This window comes from Octopus sinensis, linkage group LG7 (genome assembly GCF_006345805.1).
Source record: "Octopus sinensis linkage group LG7, ASM634580v1, whole genome shotgun sequence".
In the NCBI taxonomy this organism is placed as follows: domain Eukaryota; kingdom Metazoa; phylum Mollusca; class Cephalopoda; order Octopoda; family Octopodidae; genus Octopus; species Octopus sinensis.
Window position 1 is genome coordinate 109,725,135 of NC_043003.1, and position 13,978 is coordinate 109,739,112.

The window sequence follows — 13,978 nt, forward strand, 5'->3', positions numbered from 1 at the left end:
TCAGCACATGAAGCTAATAGTAGCACATAAATATATATATATATATATATATATTATATATATATATATATATATATATATATGAGAGAGAGAGAGAGAGAGAGAGAGAGAGAGAGAGAGAGAGAGAGAGAAAAAGAGTGTGTGTTTGTGCACATCTTAAGATTGTGTATTTTATAATACCACCGCCTTTCTTTTGCTGTCACAGAGAAGATTATTTTTGATATATTTTGAATTTACATTTATTTTCGTCTTAGCTATCATTAGAGATTCTACGATCAAATAGTTATTGATTTAATGATTCACTTCATTAAACAACAGCTTCGGTAATTTCTAAGCAACTCGATGAATTATGGATGTCACCATTACTTGTGCCGATCCTTATTAACAATATAATTTCTCCTTTCATCTTTTTAAAAACATTTTTCTTGTAGGCTAAGAAAATTAGAGATAAAGAAAAGCAGGCACAAGAAATGGCAGAATATGAAGAAATGAGGAAAGATGAGAGAGAGAAAGAAGAGAGGGAGATCAAAGAACTGAGAGAAAGAAGAGTAAGTATATTAACATTTATAAATAATCTAATGAACCTATTTATTTATCTATTATTTATTAGTCGGGTGTATCGATAATATGAAGGGATACGGCCTGGGCTGTGTATATCATTACCATCACGATTTTTGTCCAAAGTGATAAGTCATTTAATTTCTTCAGTTTCAGTCCACCTCGCCGTATATAAATACTAGACGTAGATGCATTTTACTAAAATAAAAAATATAACAGCAATACTTAAATAACGAAGCGGTATTTAAAATTACTCCTATAACGTTAACTAAGTAACACAAAAGGAAGCTTTCTCTTATATATTTTTCCCGTTAATCTTCTAGATGTTTCGAGAGTCCTCGACGATATTTGTCATTTATTTCTATTTGTTAACTTTTTACAAATATTTGGAAACATGCATTTTATACTCGAGGTTCCGATGAAACTATAAGGTGTTACTCAATCGCTCAACTATGTGTCCACTGTATGATATACTAGAAACGCTGTAAGCTAATGAAATTCATAATCCTTTATTCTTTTGTCCTCTCATCTTATTTGGAAACATTAAAATAATAATTAAATCTAATCACAAGCAAAACAATTGACGAACGAGATATTCCGTTCAATTTAGTGGTAAACAGTGTTGAACAAGAGGTGATCAATTCTAAGTAAAAATAAAAAAAGTCTTAGATTTCATTTGTCGTATTTTCATTTTATTTCTGCTGTTAATACCTTTTCTACACAGATAAATGTGACTGATAAACTACAAGCTGCTTGTGTCCAATCAAATGATTTTTTTACTTCCTTCACATTATCCATTCATTCCTAAGTTTGTTGCAAGTCATGTGTTCAAGGATCAGTCGAGGTATTAATATGTATTAACTAACTAGTGCGGGTAGCAGGCAGAATCGTTTGCACGCCGGACAGCATCGTTGGTACGCCGGACAGCATCGTTGGTACGCCGGACAGCATCGTTTGTACGCCGGACAAAATGTTTAGCGGCATCTCGTCCGTCTTTGCGTTGTTGATTCAAATTCGACCGTGGTTGACTTTGCTTTCCTCCTTTCGGAGTGGATAAAATAGGTACCAGTCAAACACTGGGGTCGATGTGATTGACCAACCCCTTCCTCCGAAATTGCTGGCCCTGTGCCCAAAATTTGTAACCAATATGTATCATCAAACTGATTATTATTTCAAGTTTTAGTCTTACTTGCTCTACATTTTTGCCCAGCGTTAATATCCGATGTAGTAAATATATACATATATATATATTCCATTGACACTTTCAGGAACGCCGTAGGAAGGAACGCCAGGAAGAAGAGAAAAGGTTAACAGAGTTGAGGAAGATCGAAGAAGCACGTCGTAAGGCAGAAGAGGTAAGATCTATAGTTATGACAAAAGAGTGTCAGAGGAAAGTCTTCGTGCTATTTTATTTGCCTTCTGTGTTGTAAGTTTAAATCCTGCAGAGGTCAACTTTGCCTTTCATCTAATCAAATACTTGGACAATCTGGTACTTTACGAAGATGCCTTGTATAGAAAATCTTACAATATATAATGTGTGTATGTATATGTGCATGTCTATATATGTGTGTATATACATCTGTAAAGGTATATATAACATACGTGTACATGTATATACGTGTACATATGTATATGTGCTTGTGTGTGTGCTTAAAGTAATACAATTGGTAAGCTAATCATTGCCTGGGTTTAAAAGGTTGCTTTGTAAAGAATCGAATGTGTTTCTGACGCTGTTTGAAGCATTTCCTTTCTAACGATCCTTGAAAACGCAAGGACATCACAAGACTTTGACACATACACATACATACACACACACACACATCTTAGATTATGCATAGCCTTACTCAGAAATAAGCGGAAAAACTACAACAAATAAGCTCGTTTACTGCAGAATGATATTTGAGTGGCATTCGGTAAATTACGTTTTATCTCCTTTATGTATAGAAAGTAACAGTTTGCAATCGAGTGTTTTTAAATCTCTTGGATTTCTGTGGCAGATTTAAGTAAACTTCTGTTTTCGTTCATTCTGAAAATTACAGGAAGAAAAGAAGAAGAAAAAGAAGGAAGAAGAGCAGTCCAAGAAAGAGGAACGCGAGAAGAAGCTGAAGGACGCCGAAGAACGTCTCAAGCCGAAGAAGCCAAACTATGTTATTGCCAAGAAGGGAGGAGAAGAAGGCGGACCTAAAGAGGTAAGATTCAGTTAGACTTCATCTTTTGAAATCCCCATTCTAATGTTTCAATATCAACAATAACAGTTTTCTCATTTGTTAGAGTGAACACATTTCTAGGAATATCGCCATGGTACTTGGCAAATTGTTTCCAGTGAATTGACTCGACGATAGCGAATTTATACACACACGTTCTTTACTGGTGTTATAACAGTTTTCCTTTCGTTTCTATAATTTCCTATGGATATGTTCTATAGTGGATTATATGAAGTGTGTGTGATCTCAAAACCAAAGCAAAAATAATGTTTTAATTCAGTGCTTTGACACATGGGTTGAAAACTACTGTATCTAGGTATTATTTCGTGTCAGTATCAAATTTAGACAATTTCGTTTTTGGAATCCTGCAGTAGGTCACATGAAAAATTTCCGGAGAGAAGTTACGATGAGCACAATTTTGTTGTGATCCTTACTACGTATAAGAAGAATATTATTTTATATAAATATAAAGACAAAATGGGGACAGGCAGGACAAGAAGAGACACGTGAGACAGAAAGAGGTTTCAGAATAAGAAATAATCTAATAAGAATAATGATAATGCAAAAGTGAAGAATAAATAGTGCGTGCATTTAACCTGCAACAGATGACCTTATATATATATATATATATATATAATATATATATATATAGATATATATATATATATATATATATATATGTGTGTGTGTGTGTGTGTGTGTAGTTCGATAAAGAAAACCATTTATGAATGATAATAAACCAAACAAAAAAGCTAAGATATAAATTTCTTCCTGGGTACGGTAATCTTCAGTCGCAGGTAACTATTCTCTTAGATGTTGAATTTAGCACTACACGTCAAAACAACGCAATCACTTTTCCTTTTTTAAATTTTAATCCTTTCAAAAGCGGAGATATATGCCTACTTCATGTAGTTTCGAATTAGAGACGAAGCTGAACATAGTTATGAGGACAGCAAAGTATTTATAAGAGGCTGCGAATTGTTTACCACTCGAAGCTCTTTCAATTCCAGCATTCAAAACCCTCTCCGAATTTTATAAGAAAATTGTACTTCATTCATTTAGATTAAACATACTAAGCACGAGCTATTAAAAATGGTTACATACAGTAATCTTATAATACTATAATGTCATATGATAATACAATCATTTACTAATTTACGTAAATAACGAGAGTTTTTCCTCGTAATGAGATGGATGTAGCCGTCGTCTTTTTGAGATACCTCTGAGTCCCGATTAATTCTATACTTAGCTAAAATCGAAACTTGCCTGGACTTGTCGCATATTCATCCTGCCAGTACATAGCGTAAATACCATTTTTCAAATAATTTCAAAATATTTCGATTTTGTTTTTATTTGTAAGATACTTGATGCGAAATCGTTCATTGAAACAGATTTTGTTGCATCTTCGGAGGGTCAATATGCCAATAAGAAACGCACGCACTGATTTCTATTTCATTTCTTACATTACTGGTCAAATCTGCGTCGCGAATGACATAAAATGGTTCTCACGAACCTAGCTGGTTGACTAACCAAAATGAATTATCAAATAATCGATTAATTAATTAGTTAAATAGTAAAATAATTGATAACTAATAAAATATGAAGAGAGATAAATCCAGTGTGTGTGTTTCTTATTAGCATAATAACCCTACTAAGGTACAACAAAATTATTTAAAAATCTTGCCTGGTTGTCTCTTCTCTGATTATTGATCTTTCCTTCTAACCATCGTCAGGTGTAATTTTAATTTAAAAAAAATCCACAGCCCATTACACTAGCTGTGTTGACTTCGATATATCTCCATGCGTAATTTTAGTGAAACACTTAAAATATGCACTTTATTTTGATGGGCAATTGCCTGCTAAATTGACCAGTTTTTCTTTTACTTTTTAATTTAGCCAACAAGTAAAGAGGACATGCAAAAGTCTAAAGAACAACTTGAGGAAGAAAAGAGAGCTATTTTGGCTCAGAGAATACAACCTTTGGCCATTGATGGGTTGAATGCTGAGAAGCTGAGAGAGAAGGCTAAAGAATTGCATGATCATCTTCGAAAGTTGGCTAGTGACAAGTTCGACTGTGAAGAGAACTACAAAAGGCAGCAGAAAGATGTAAGTAAATCTGTTTGGTTGATATAATCTTAACTATCATGATGCTTTTACTTCAGCATAGGCGTAGGAGTAGCTGTGTGGTAAGTAGCTTGCTTACCAGCCACATGGTTCCGGGTTCAGTCCCACTGCGTGGCACCTTGGGCAAATGCCTGCTACTATAGCCCCGGGTCGACCAAAGCCTTGTGAGTGGATTTGGTAGGCGGAAACTGAAAAGAAGCCCGTCGTATATATGTATATATATATATATATATATATGTGTGTGTGTGTGTGTGTGTGTGTGTGTGTGGTGAGATTATGATTCGGTTTCAATCCTTGGTAGAGGTTACTTCCCTTCATTAATGGCGGTAATTAAATTTAAAATTTAATCTGGTGCAAAATATTTTTGTCTTGTCAAAACAGGACAAGAAAATGATTGATGTAGAAATAAACACGCTCCATCGATGTCTAGACTACAGATCAGTTACAGGTCTTCTTTGAAGCCAGTTCACCAGTTTATCTATGATAAAGCATGAATAATTCTTTAAAATTAATAGAGCATTGTGTTTTGGGAAAAGAAAATCTGACAGAAGGAAACAAAAGTTCTCATCTGTGTTATTTTCTAAAATAAACTCTCTCTCTCCTTCTCTGTAAGATATATATACATATATATATATTGGTAAAAACGGTAAGATAACAAAAGAAAGAAAGAGACGTCAATATTATGTAAATAGAGGAAATTTATCTGTAAAATAATATGTGACAATTATGAAGAGATGGTGTGGATTTCCACCTCGGCATCCAAAACTCAGAGTTTTATCTTGGCCATTGAATAATTGTCACATATTATTTTACAGATATATATATATATATATATATATATATATATATATATATATATATATATATATATATATATATACATATATATACTGACATTCCGTCGGTTACGGCAAGTATTCTACTTGATCTGATCAACGGAAAATCCTGCTCAGGAAATTTACGAGCTAGTGGGTGACCACTCACCAGAGAGATTCAGCATGACCCAGAAGGTGAGAAGACTGGCTCTTTGAAATACATGTAAAGCTCATTTTTGCCAGCTGAGTGGACTGGAGCAACGTGAAGTAAAGTATTTTGCTGAAGGACTCTACGCCCCGCCGGGAATCGGCTTCACAACCTGACAATCGCGAGCCGAACTACTGAGTCACGCACCTTCACACAAGACCACACACCACACACACAATGCTATATAAATTGCTTTGTATACAGATAGTTAGTTATATGTAAGTCGAGTTAATTAAAGAATTTATTAACAAACACTTATATTATGTTGTATGTTTCTACATATACATGCCTATGTATGTAAAACTATTTTTTTCTTTCTTTACTAGCTTATTGAACTCGCTGAGAGAGCTAGACAACTTAGCAAGGGGTATGTATTAACATTATATTAACATTGCTTATTTTCATCAGTTATTGTATCCCGTTTACTCAGAAATATAAACACAAATACGCGATGTTTGTGTGAAAGTGTCTAAGCACAGTTATTTCATAGTCAGACAAAGTAAAATTTCTACAATGTTAATTGCTGTACTTGTAATGTAACATTTTGTATATGAATGCAAATTATGCAAGTCGATTTATCAGTAGAATTCCTATATTGAGCGAGCAGCTTGATTCACTATTTTTATAAAATATTTTCTGTTGAGATTTCTTGTGTATGTATATATCTCATAGTTTTCTAACGTTCTGTTTTCATATTTTAGCAAGGGAAAGAAGACATCAGGTGACGTTCAGAGAGTTGATGACTCGTAAGTATTTCATAAATATAAATATGTACTACTAAGTATATTTATCAATATCATCGAATCTGTTATATATGTATATATATATATATTATATATATATATATATATATATATATATATATATATATATATATATATATATATATATATAAAAGTATATTACCATTTACGTATAAGAAAAGAAAATGGAGAAATTGATATGCAAGCATCAATTTATTGAAACAAATCCGATTTCGAACAATATCAAACTCATAAATCCTACAATCATTTCCATGCCCAATTAATTCAAATTAGAGAAATTCATTTAAAGATTCATATTGAATATAGTTAATTGAACATTTCCTCAGGGTCAGAACTTGATTGAGAAAGGAACTACATCCCAGTGTATTACTATATCATTGGTAAACGCAGCATTAAATTCAGATATGTGCGTTTATGCATTCTTGTCGGTACTGTGTAGAATAGGTTATTAGTAACTAGCACTATGACCCGGCGTTGCCGGGTCATAATGCTAGTGCATGCATATACAGCTGCGTGTGTGCGCACATACACGCGAGTACTGTCCAAATATCCGACCAATCACATACAGCTAGCTGGCATTCAATTGGCGTATCAAGTTTCGGGCATTTTGATTGGGTTTTGGATAGAAAATTCACAAAGAAAGTCACTTCTATTGATTTTTAATGGCTTTGTGGGATGACTGGGGATGACTGGCTTTGTGGGATGAGGTAAAGATGTGCACGACCACCCTTGGACGGTTTTTAATGACCATAGAAAGTGCGAGCCCTCTAACTGAAAAACTGTGGATTTGTATAAAGGACACGCACGCAGACATTTTGTCACTTATATATAGAGAGATAATGATAAAATTAGCTTGAATAAATTGCTCTCTAGGTTTTTAATTAAAAGGTGCAGCCAGTCTTCAAATTTTTCCACAGAAATTAAAAAAATAAGTGTCCATATTTGCCCTATCTGTCGCAAAAGGGTATAGATTTCTAACAGGGCAGATATGGCATGCCGCATCTGTGTCGCTTAAAAGCAATCTAAGTATAGCATTACTCTAAATAGAGTTCCAGCCATCATATATAGCCTATGTCAAAGTACATGCCATTATATTCAAACGTGATAATCACACGTTTTAATGTTCTATTTAATGGAGAAAATCTACTTATTGATTTGAAATTCTAAAACTCAGAATCTAGATTTACAGAGCGAAGATAATTATAATATAAAAACCCAAGTATAGAAACTGCTCACCTCTTATAAACGTCTCTTATCGAGATTGTATTTGAAGTTTTGTCCAGATTCTTGCATCAGCAGTGTTTTGGATTTCATAATAAAGTCAAAATGAAGAGCTTGCTGGTGCTGTATTTGATCATGACAAGTCTTGTATATATAATGTTTTAAGGAGATTTATTTTTTTGCATAATTTTTGTGAATGTTTATATGAATGTTATGATTCAAGTATCTAATGTATGTCTCAAACTTTTTCTTCTGCTTTTACAGTTTTGACAATTTGGCAGATAAATATGCAGGTTGCCCTGTAAGTAAATTTACCAAACTATATATCTCAAAAAATTCTTTATATTTCTCCCTTTCTCTCTCTTGCTTTCTCTCTTATGTAGTATGTGCGTGTGTACGAATGCATGTATGCACATATATTATCATCATTGTTTAACGTCCAACTTTTCATGCATGCATGGGTCAGACGGAATTTGTTGAGAGATTATCTACGGTTGGATGACTTCGCCAACCCACACGTTTCCGAGCAAAGTAAAAATTCTCGTGCTCCAAAACAAACGGCATCGCTTATATGATGGTAACGCTCTTTTACAAATATCACGTGATACCATAACGAGAGTGAACGCGCGCACAGACAAATATTTTGTAGTTAATGAGAAACATTTATAAAGTGACTCAAAGGTTGATAGATTCGTGCATAACACTTGTCAAATTCAACAAACTTATTGAACGTTTAACTGTCACGTACGAAACTCGGCCTTGAGTCAGTCACTTTGTAAATTATTACCATTAAAAATTATATATGTATATGCATAAAATTATTATTTATGCACTAAGGCAGCGATATAGCACAATCTTTAACTAGTCGTACCTTGCAGTATTTTTTACGGCTCTTTACGTTCTGAGTTTCGTTCTTGCCATGAACACCTTTGTCTTAGATTGATTCGGAGTCGGTAAAATATCGCACTCTTAAAAGTGTTGCCTTATGCTAAACTTTGAAACTATTACTATTATTATCATTATTTTTATTATCGTTATTATCATTATTATTATTATTATTATTATTATTATTATTATTATTATTATTATTATTATTATTATTATTATTATTATTAACATTATTTTATTATTATTATTAACATTAGTTTTATTATTATTATTATTATTATTATTATTTTTATTATTATTATTATTATTATTATTATTTTATTATTATTATTATTATTATTATTATTATTATTAATTCTTTTCTAGCCCAAAATCTTACTCCATAGCAAATATGAACGTCTCACAGACCATAGAAGTTATGGTGAACGAAAAGATTTGTACGAAAAAGTTAGTAAAGAATTAGAAGAACTGATAGAGAAAGACAGAATAATCAAAGAACACCAAAGAAATGTACGCACTAACGTTGGAGAAGGCGAAGGCGGTGAAGGCGGTGAAGGTGAAGAAGCTCCTCAGGAGGAAGAAGTTGAAGCTTAAATGAACTAATTAAACAACTTTCAAAGCAACAATATAAAAATGATTTAAAAAATGTATTAAAAACATATAGTTAGTTCAAAGGTAAGTAAATTTCAGTGAAGATATTTTAGCGTTGTTACATGTGCATTTTAAATATTTCTATTGCCGTGTGTCTCATACAAAATGTATTCACAAGTCGCTGTGGAATTGTCTGAAATAAAATTTCTTCATCAGAAAGAGATTTCATCTCAGATAATTCAAGAATTCAACGGTGTCAAGTCTTCTAACTGTGAATACGCATTTAGTGCAATAAACAGATGCCGGTTTTAATTTAATACTGTTTCAATTGTGCTAATGTTTAATTCTGTTTATCAAGAAGCACGAATATTTCGTTCACGCAGGTGACAACGGGGTGCAACGGCATTGACTAGACTCGAGAAAGGTGAAACGTGTCTGGAGCAACGATAGTGTTTATATCATGTTTTTAAACACAAGCCTCAGAAGATATTTTACCTCAGACAATTGCAAAGCATCATGCTTCCTAACGGTGTATATAGATTTTGTTTATACACAAATGGCGACTTTGATTTAATGCTCTTCCAGTTGTGTATTCAGAGCTTTATACATATTTATTTGTGGACTCTACTTTGGTGTACGTGGGTAACCAGTAGGGCCGATGGCTTGGCATGATGGCCTACTGATCGAAGCAAATCGGCATTTATATACCATAGTCACATGTGTTTTGTTCACGAGGAAAATACCATGGGATGATTGTATAAGGTCGTATGAATTAACTGTGGAGGCGCAATGGCCCAGTGGTTAGGGCAGCGGACTCGCGGTCATAGGATCGCGGTTTCGATTCCAAGACCGGGCGTTGTGAGTGTTTATTGAGCGAAAACACCTAAAAGCTCCACGAGGCTCCAGCAGGGGATGGTGGAGATCCCTGCTGTACTCTTTCACCACAACTTTCTCTCACTCTTACTTCCTGTTTCTGTTGTACCTGTATTTCAAAGGGCCGGCCTTGTCACTCTCTGTGTCACGCTGAATATCCCCGAGAACTACGTTAAGGGTACACGTGTCTGTGGAGTGCTCAGCCACTTACACGTTAATTTCACGAGCAGGCTGTTCCGTTGATTCGGATCAACCGGAACCCTCATCGTCGTAACCGACGGAGTGCTTCCATCCATCCATGAATTAACTAAAAAAATATTAAGTTCAAGTCACCTTAATCTAGTTCTTAGTTCTCAAACGGCTCGATAATATTCATTTCAAATTTTGCTGTACTTCCAGTTTGAATTACATGCAACGTCTGCTGTGAAAACAGTCCATTCCACCTTAAACTCATAACGTGTAGTAATAAACCGCCGGGTGAATTTCTAACTTAAGTAGGAAGGGTTTTCTCAGAATTATTTGTTAGATCTCAGACCCATCACTCAGAAACATCGGTCGGTTCCATTCAATTTGATATTCGGAGCTGAAGTCTAAATTGCTTTATTTATAATATTAATCTATAATAGGAAATAATTATTCGTAAAATGGAAATAAATTTCGAAAAGATTTTTAAAAAATCAAAAGATATGCTCACTTCATTTGAATTCGATCAATTTCCTTGTAATTTCTTGTTATTAGATACAACTACAATGACAAGTGGTTTGTCTATAATTCTTCAACGAAAATGGATAATATTCGTAACAAAATCAACTTAAATTCCGTTGGCCTAGTTAATACTGAATCCTTTTCTCCTTGTATTTGAATTTTTTTTTGTATTAAAGGTGGTAAATATTCTATTTTTCGCTTTATTCCAGAAATCTTTAACGTTTGAGTGTGACCTGCTTTTTCTTGTCAAGACCAGTATTCTTACTAATTCGAAACAACTGGTGTCCAAATTAATACCTGGCTGGACAGTAAGCTACAGATCTTGACCTCAGAACAAACTGACCAACTCTCTGATCTCTGTCTTCCTTGCCCCCTCTATAAACCTTAATTCTGCTGACCAGCGACTTATAGGACACTCTGAAGAAATAGAGAGAAAAATTAAACAGAGAAAAATAATTGACCACCATCATGAAAAACTGACGGGTATTGGTTCATCAAATATTAAGATCAACTATGAGGAAAACTTCCATTTGATTGCTTTAGCAGAATAAAAATGGATTCAATTTTACCGGAAAATAATGAAAAAATTAATCGTGTAATTGAATAGCATCACGCATATATAGATATGTTTGTTAGGTGACCTTGACTTCTTTTTCTCTGTTTTCAACATCTAGTCGCTATTTTCAGCAGAAATTTTGATGCCGTTTAAGAAACTTCGTACCATCGCATTTGTTGAAATATGTCGCTCAACGTATTTTTTTTCACCATGTTTGTTGTCGTCGATTATAACAGATCAGTTTCTAGTTTATGGCATAATAAAATATTAAGTGGAATTTAATATTCATAATAAAACGAAAGAACACAATTACTTGAGAGTTCCTTAATTTTCTTTTACTCTCTTTGACGGAAGCTGACCATTTCGGTTCACAGAATAGAACCCATGTTTATATCAATAACAACAATAATAAACAGCAAATCATCAAAGAACACTGAAATATATAAGAAGCATTTAGAAAAGAAAACCTATTTATTGTGTGTATGTTAAATGCTGTTCTCATTTCTTGTTAAATATTGTTGTTTATCAAGCTGTCACTGAGAGGGAGAGAGAAGGAACGTCTCTATATATGTATTACCTTCGAACTAAATAAAGAGTGTGACCTATTCCCCACTTCAAAACTCGTCTTAATTTGTAATTTGATTTTCTTTTGCCTTTCAAATTCTGGTTTCTGTGAAGAAAAGATATATATATATATATTATATATATATATATATATATATATATATATATATATATATATAATATATATATTATATATATATATATATATATATATATATATCATAATAGAGCGTTAGCCACTACACACATCTTTTTCTCTCCTTGTTTCTCTCCTTGTTTTTTTCTGTGTCCTTTTCTGTAGAAGAGCGTAGGCTCGAAACGTAAAAGACTTTTTCTATTCCTGAGCGTTATACTAATACATCTGTTTGTTTTGTACACCACCTGTCTTCGTCTTTTGTTTTTTTTTCGTAAACTCTCCCTATATATATATATATATATATATGTATATATATATATATATATATATATATATATATATATATATACATATCCTATATATGTTGAATAAAGTGCAACTGTTTCGAGATGGTCATTTTTTCTTGCAAAATAAACTCGCGCACTATATATTTGTTCTTCGCCTCGTTTATTACTGTTCTTATTCTTACTTATGTCCGTTGTCTGGAAATCTTTCGTCACGCATCCGTGACCTCTTCAGCTACCTTGTTCATCTTCGTGTGTGCTCTTACCCCACTTATTTCATTCTGCTCATACACGTCATGTATATGTGATTACGTGTATGTCTGCATAAGTGCGTGTATGTATGTCTATGTAAGTTATATATGTATGAGTGTATATATGGATGTGTATGTATATATGCATTTGTATGTACATATATACACACACACACACATATATATATATATATATATATATATATATATATGCATATGAATATATGTATATTTAGCTGTTTAGCTGGAAAGGAACACTATAAGTCATTTTTAAAAAGCTTTTCACAATAAACTCCTTTCCTTCTAATTAATAGTGAATTAATCTGAAAAGATGATAGTCGGAGCAAGATCTGGGGAGTGGGGAGGATGAGTCAAACTATCCATATTTGTGCCATAAACTTTTCCTGAGTGGCCAGGTCAATATGTTGTCGCAAATGTTATGCAATACTTGACAGCGATACTTTGTATTAACTTTCACTTTGCTTTAACACTTCATGATATACAACACTCTTCATATCACATCAGACGAAGAACATAAATATTTTTTCGACTGTTTTCATAGCGTGATAACCGTTGTAATATTCATTGAATATGATTATAGATAACTTTCATCACTTGAGGTGATTCTACGCAGGAAATATTTGTTAGCAAGTCTACCTTTCAATGAAAGTGTTGCTTTCTTTCATTAACCTGAGAAGCAGTCAAATAATAAGGAAGCAATTGGTTACATACGTTTCTTAGTTTATGAAGATTTTTCTAAGGTTGAAGTGCAGATTGAATTGAAATGTTTTACTAATATTCTCGTAGTTTGCTGGAGGTTTTCCTCAACTATAGCTTCGTCTAGATCGCGAGAAATCTGCAAGAGAAAGTTTCCCAAGCGAAACTTGCCTAAACATTGTTGGCAAGTCCGGACAGTTAAACTATCATTTCTATAGATAGAACAAATATTTCTTCTCACTTCATTTCTTGAAGAGCCAATCTGAAATTCATACAGCATTCATTGCTTGATATGGGTCAGATCTAAACGGGTAGAATCAATACTAATTTAATCATGGTGGTATAAAGTAATCTACAAAAAATGAATACTCATTTTAGCGTAAGTACTGAAAAATGCTCCTCAAAGTGGTCATATCAAAAATGCGATAGGACTTTCTTTCCAACCACATCAAGAGGGTATTGCATTTTACTATTATAAATAGAATGTGCTTTGGAATATATTTGAATTTCTTAAATATC

General features: G+C 33.3%; 1 protein-coding gene across 50 annotated transcripts in view; it reads left to right on the forward strand.

Annotated features, from left to right (window-relative positions):
* LOC115213834 (troponin T, skeletal muscle) overlaps positions 1-12,127 on the forward strand; it is an 89,902-nt gene extending 77,775 nt beyond the window's left edge. For all 50 annotated transcript variants that reach the window (XM_029782733.2, XM_029782734.2, XM_036505102.1 and 47 more), the window contains 9 exons: positions 432-548; positions 1,827-1,913; positions 2,598-2,747; positions 4,659-4,868; positions 6,236-6,276; positions 6,611-6,655; positions 8,159-8,195; positions 9,149-9,457; positions 11,161-12,127. In XM_029782733.2, the coding sequence (XP_029638593.1) occupies positions 432-548; positions 1,827-1,913; positions 2,598-2,747; positions 4,659-4,868; positions 6,236-6,276; positions 6,611-6,655; positions 8,159-8,195; positions 9,149-9,376 (915 nt within the window). In that variant the 3' untranslated portion in view covers positions 9,377-9,457; positions 11,161-12,127. The remainder of the gene's footprint in view (positions 1-431; positions 549-1,826; positions 1,914-2,597; positions 2,748-4,658; positions 4,869-6,235; positions 6,277-6,610; positions 6,656-8,158; positions 8,196-9,148; positions 9,458-11,160) is intronic.
* Positions 12,128-13,978: the final 1,851 nt, after the last annotated feature.